We start from the raw sequence: 6,000 nt of genomic DNA, 5'->3' as shown, positions 1-6,000 counted from the left end.
GTATTGCTCTCTTTCCCTCCAGTGGTTAGAGCAGAGAATCAGTCTCAGGGCCCTGGCTTAGAAGGGTTACAGGAGGGGGCAGAAAACATCCTCTGGTCTTCCTATACTTGGTTTCCAAGAGCCCAACTCTTGGGAGAATGTGGCTGATTCAGGATATTAGGCCACCTAGTGAAGAAAACACAGGGGCAGAAAGATTTCCTTTCTAGACTTCGAAACACTTTCTTTGGGATTATGGGGAGGAGAGACAGAAGGGACAAGTTAGCCCCGAGGGGATAGAGGCTGAGAATGTGTAGGGCAGAGTCAGGGAGAGATAACATGAACCTGGGCAGGGAATTAACATTCAGGCATGTGGGACAAAGGGTGGCCCGGCAAGGATTCTCATGGCCCTAGCGTGCCAAGAAAGCAGCGGCGAATTCCTGCCCCCAATGGTGTCATGGAATCAGCAGGGGAGCCACAGGCCTGAAGGTGCCACAGGGACAGATGGTTGACAGTTTCCCCGTAGCTGTCTGTGTGGAGCAGCTTCCACCCCACGTAGGGCCTTAGACTTCCTCACGACCTTCACAAACACTTGCCAAAACTTCAGGAGGGAAGGGGCCCATCAAAGTCCCACAGTTGGATTAACAACAAGGTCCTACTGTAGAGCACAGGGAACTCTATTCAGTATCCTGTGATAAACCATAATGGAAAGAAATCTGAAAAAGAATACACATATGTATAACTGAGGCACTTTGCTGTACAGCAGAAATTAACACAACATTGTAAATCAACTAAACTTTGCTAACATTTTTTTTAAAAGTACCGAAGTTAAGTTTTCTGCCATGCTAGTGGAGTGATGTCTGAAAGGAGAAATTAAGTTGAATTTTAGGAAAATAAATGGTAGCTTGCACACCTGAAGTTGTAGACTGAGATTTAAACCCACCATTTTGTCTTAAAAAAAAAAGAACAAAAGCAAAGAAAACATACGGCAGTGGCAGAAGTATACATTCATTTAGAACTGCAGTTGTTATAGTTGAACATGTCAGATTCTGTTTCTCCAAAACAATCAAGGGATAGTTTTCCATCCCCTTATCTGAGCCCTACTAAAGGTTCAAAACCTAGAAAAAGCCATCAGATAGAATCCAGTGAGCTCTCCCTCTGGTGAAACCTCTCATAAAAGAGGCTTACCCTATCCACTGTCCAGATCTCCGATATCTAAAATTTAGTGCATTCCAAGGCAGACACTGCATACCGGGTGCCTTATCTCAAAAGCAGAACTGCCATCTAGAAAATATAGGGTACTCAGTTTTCTTGTCTATCCTCTTAGGCATTTTGAACGCAAAGTTTCCTAATCCCAATGACAAGGAACATAGATTTCTCTGTAATGGAAAACAGATACAAATTATCGGTTAAGATGACCCTGCACATATACTGTCGGTTAATTTCTTTTTCATGTTTTGCCTCAATTAAAATTCTGAGCTATTCTTTTTCTCAAAATGAGTCTGGTAAAATCATCGTTTTTTTCTCCCAAGTGGATATAACATGGAGTTGTGCATACAAGACTATTATTGCATGTTTGTCCCATTTACTGTCTCATATTTTTGCTTCCCAGGCAAACACATCATTAGCTTTTATGCCTCTATGGCTTTGCTCCTGCTGTTCTTTCTACCAGGAGTGCTGTTCTCTTCCTTTGGTCCTGGGGAAATTTCCCTTCTTCTGCAAAGTCCTCGTTAGCTTCCCCGGAGGGACCCCTCACTCCCCTTTGCTCCCATCTCATTTCACACAAGACTCTGAGGTTGCACACCTTCCAGCAGTGACCCACTCCCAAGTTGGAGCCTTTGTACTTCCCGTCCCTGCTGCCGAGATGTTCTTCCCCGAGATAAATACACAGCTCACTTCTGTACCTTCTTTAACTCTTTTGCAAAGTCTGCCTTCTTAGAGAGGCCTCCTCCGACTACTCAAATTAAAAGCCTAACTACTCTCATTCCTCCCAATCCTGGCCCTTTCTCTGATTCATTTTTTCTCTTTAGCACCTATTATTTTCAATTGTACTATGTATTTCACTCATCTTATTTATTTAGTTCATTGTTTGTCTTCCTCACTCTCATGTAAAATTTCTGACTATTTTATTCACTCTTCACCATCCACAACACCTGGCACACAGTAAAAGCTCAATAAATATTTGTTGAATGAATAAATGAATGACTGTATGACTGTTATAATATTGCGATTACATATCTACCCACTTACCTATTTCTTACCCATTCTTGCATGTTCTTTAGCAGTTAGCACAGTGCTGGGTATAGACAGAGCACCCACAAATGTTTATCGAGGAAAAAAGTACATGGATAATCTGAATTAACCATGCCTTGCTTACAATTGAGATAGGATGGAAATTTCGCCCTAATCCACAACATACTTTTGTAATATCATAAAATAACAGTACTTCCTGGGCAATGGAGGCAGATCTTTTTCACCAGCAAGTAAATATATTTAAAAGTATCCAGAAATTATTCTGATGATATTGAGTATTTGAATACTTTTTCCCATAAGGCAAGTCATGAAATTCCACAGCAAATATTTACTCAGTACCTAGTATTTATCAGGCATTATGATAGACATTAAGCATTATTCAAAGTCAAAGAATTTAAATTCAGCTCCAAAGTGGTCTGAAACAATTAGAAAAGACTGAAGAGTTTTGCTTGAATGCCTCTGTTTGTGAAAAATATGTCTCAGTCTAGAAATTCAAGCCCTGTACATAGGCTACAAGTGAGGAAAAATAAAACCATAAAGTGGAATTCAAAACATTAATAAAAGAGTAGAATCTACAATAGAGAGCCGCTAAAGTAGAAATAAACCAAATGCAACGGAATTACACAAGAAGGCCATGCCACCTTGTGGGTACTGGGAGTATTTTACCATCCTCCACTTAGACCTAGAGGAAGGGGGACCAATTAGAGAGAGGGAGTCATTAGAAAATATTTCAGCAATTTTTTTATGGTAAATAAAACACATGGTACTTATTTTTAGATTCTGGAACTGTTGGGAGTGTTTTGTTTTGTTTTTTTACCAAAATATCAATACATCTTGAACCACTTTGATGAAAGAGATACACTGGAGGCGATGAGGATGCAATCTTTCAAAACAAAGATTATCTTCTTTATAAATGAACTTGAACATCTATTTAAAGATTCAGGCATGCACTCTTTCCTGCTCTTTTCTCTGAACAAAAGATGTAGATTTTTTAGACAAAAAAGTATTCAAATGAGTAAAATCAACAACACATACACTTCGATATAATGTCTTGAAGAGTAACCAGAGATTTTATTGCCTGTGTAAATTCATACCAACATATAGCTTAAAATTGAATTAGATTAAAAATACTATGTAATGAAAAATATGTTTTTTCAGAGGCATTAAAAGTAGTAGCCACGAGGCTACCAAATGTCTCTGTCGCTTGTAGGTAAATCTATTCTTATGTTGAGATGATAATTTGGGGGGAAAAATAAACATTTGTGTACGTTAATAGGTGCAAGAAGTAACAAAAGGCTTTCTAGAAGGTAAAAACTACAATTAATTTTTCTTATAGGAAGAATTGTCCCTGGTCTCAAATTAGAATCTTAGAATCATAAACTTTAATACTGGAAAGTACCTTAAATGGGACAGAGGGACTCATTCTAATGAATCCTTAGGCAACTAAATGATTTCATCTCCTGTTATTCCTTATCTGAGAAATTACCAAAAATGAACAAAAAAACCCTGTCCTATTGTCAAAATATAAAAAATAACAAAAGCAGTTGTGACCACCTAGAGGGGTGGGATAGGGAGGGAGAGAGGGAGATGCAAGAGGGAGGAGATATGGGGATATATGTATATGTATAGCTGATTCACTTTGTTATACAGCAGAAACTAACACAACATTGTAAAGCAATTATACTCCAATAAAGATGTTTTAAAAAAATAACAAAAGCAGAATAACTGGCATAATTGAGTGCTAGCTAGAAAGGGTGTCAGAGATCACTGAATCTAGAGTTTCTTAAAGATATTTGTTATACTCTACCCCCAAAAGACATTAAGATGTGTCACTAGAAAAAAAATTTTTGAAAATACTGTACTAAAGTACAGCTGGGGTCTTTAACTGCAGAACCTTCCACAGCCTTTACCATGCTAATGTAAATTTGGAGAGTATAGTATGCAGCATTTCCCAATTTATTTTAATTTATTTTATAATTTTACTTCTGCAGACAATTTCACAAGTCTAAAGCACAAATTTTGAGAGCTCTGATCTAAGCCAATTCTTTATTTGATGGAGAAGGAATTGACACCATATTGGTATGCAACTTGCCCAACACAACAAAACTAAAAAATGGCATAGATGGACCTAGGTCTGAGTTTATTCTAATCCCTAAATTTAGTAGTTTGTTCTTTGCTGGATGTCACACTGCATTCATTCTTTCCAAATTGTCATAATTCAAAATCACTGCTCTGAAAAAAGCCAATGTGTTAAGAAGAAACATTCACTAAAAATCTTTTTTCACAATTTTATGCTGTGAGTTATACAATCATTGACCACCAGAAAATCCAACACCTCTAACTCAGCCCCACCCCTAAAGCTGTGACTTCCCAAAATTACATCTTTGTGGTTTCCTCAAAGTGAGACCACCAGATAAGAATAGTAATACAAATTGATCAACTATAGTGTTTCTGCCTTTCTTGGGTTCAAACCCAGATGTATAGTCAAATTGGTTGGCTTTAAAATGTTCATTTTGAGAAAGTGTCCTTGACTATAAATGAAGTGATTCAAATATTTAGAGAGAAATTTTCATGCTTACTCAGTGATGTGAAAAACCATGACATTTACCAAAAATAGGTCTTCATATGCTTTAGCTCTTACTTTCATGTGGAGAAGTGGATAGAAGGGGAAGATGCGGAGGTCATGGTGCAGAGTGCAGCAAAGGCAAGTTTTTCTCAAGATCGTGGAGCAAAGGGATGGATGAGTTCAATGACATATCTACAGGTCCTTGGTGATTGAGGCATTGTCCTGGGAGCCGAAGACTCATCTACAGACGGCTTCAGGATGTCTTGGATGGGAAAAAAAAAAAGTGGCTCTCCAGTGTAATGGAATCCTGTTCTGGTGAAATCATTCATTCAGCTCTATTTTTTTTTTTTTTTGGTACGCGGGCCTCTCACTGTTGTGGCGTCTCCCATTGCGGAGCACAGGCTCCGGGCACGCAGGCTCGGTGGCCATGGCTCACGGGCCCAGCCGCTCCGCGGCATGTGGGATCTTTCTGGACCGGGGCACGAACCCATGTCCCCTGCGTCAGCTGGCGGACTCTCAACCACTGCGCCACCAGGGAAGCCCCAGCTCTATTTAATAAAGCAATCTTTATTGCTTTAGAAGACTGACAGACACTTACATTGCTTTTAAGAAAAAAAAAGGGGGGGGCACCTTGAATTTGATAAATCACTTAAAGTACCAATGATACAGAACCCTGGAAAGTAGGAATGTGACCTCAATGTAAGACCCCAAAACACCTATTTTCAGGGTAGGCTCCCATCCACAGATGCCACTTATCCCTCTGAGGCATCTTTACTTCCTCCCCTTGTTCCCTGAAGGTTTTTAAAGGAACTCAAGATTATGTTGACAGCATGACTGGAGCAGTTAAAAAAGAAAATAAATAAAAAGGAGATTGAAGGCTCTCATTTGGACAAATTGGGTCTTCATTCCCTGCTATTGAGGAAAAGTTTGTGGTTTTTTTTATTTTAATGTGTTTGTAATTGTAATCTTAAAATATGCATTAAAGTGGACAATTGCTCAGTTTTCAAAGTACATTTTTAGAGCTCCTGTCAACCCACCTTTTTATTAAAATGATGCAAAAAGAAGTAGAAAGGAGAAGTACTGAATATTAAATCTTTCTCCAGCCCTCTGTCTGATTCTCTTAAGGTCTGTACTGATATTTTTAGGCTTTGAGCACATATAAAATTTCATGGCTGTTTTAATATACATACAGGCTTGAAACAGAT

At 38.7% G+C, this 6,000-nt stretch overlaps 1 protein-coding gene across 1 annotated transcript in view; it reads right to left on the bottom strand.

Moving 5' to 3' along the window:
* Nucleotides 1-582: 582 nt before the first annotated feature.
* BCAT1 (branched chain amino acid transaminase 1) overlaps nucleotides 583-6,000 on the bottom strand; it is a 150,966-nt gene continuing 145,548 nt past the window's right edge. Inside the window, exon 11 of the mRNA XM_079935900.1 lies at nucleotides 583-692. Within this exon, the coding sequence (XP_079792026.1) occupies nucleotides 654-692 (39 nt within the window). The 3' untranslated portion in view covers nucleotides 583-653. The remainder of the gene's footprint in view (nucleotides 693-6,000) is intronic.

Source organism: Stenella coeruleoalba (genome assembly GCF_951394435.1).
Source record: "Stenella coeruleoalba genome assembly, chromosome: 11".
Taxonomy (NCBI): domain Eukaryota; kingdom Metazoa; phylum Chordata; class Mammalia; order Artiodactyla; family Delphinidae; genus Stenella; species Stenella coeruleoalba.
Note: the sequence above shows the minus strand (reverse complement) of the source record. Positions and strands in the feature narration are given on the sequence as shown.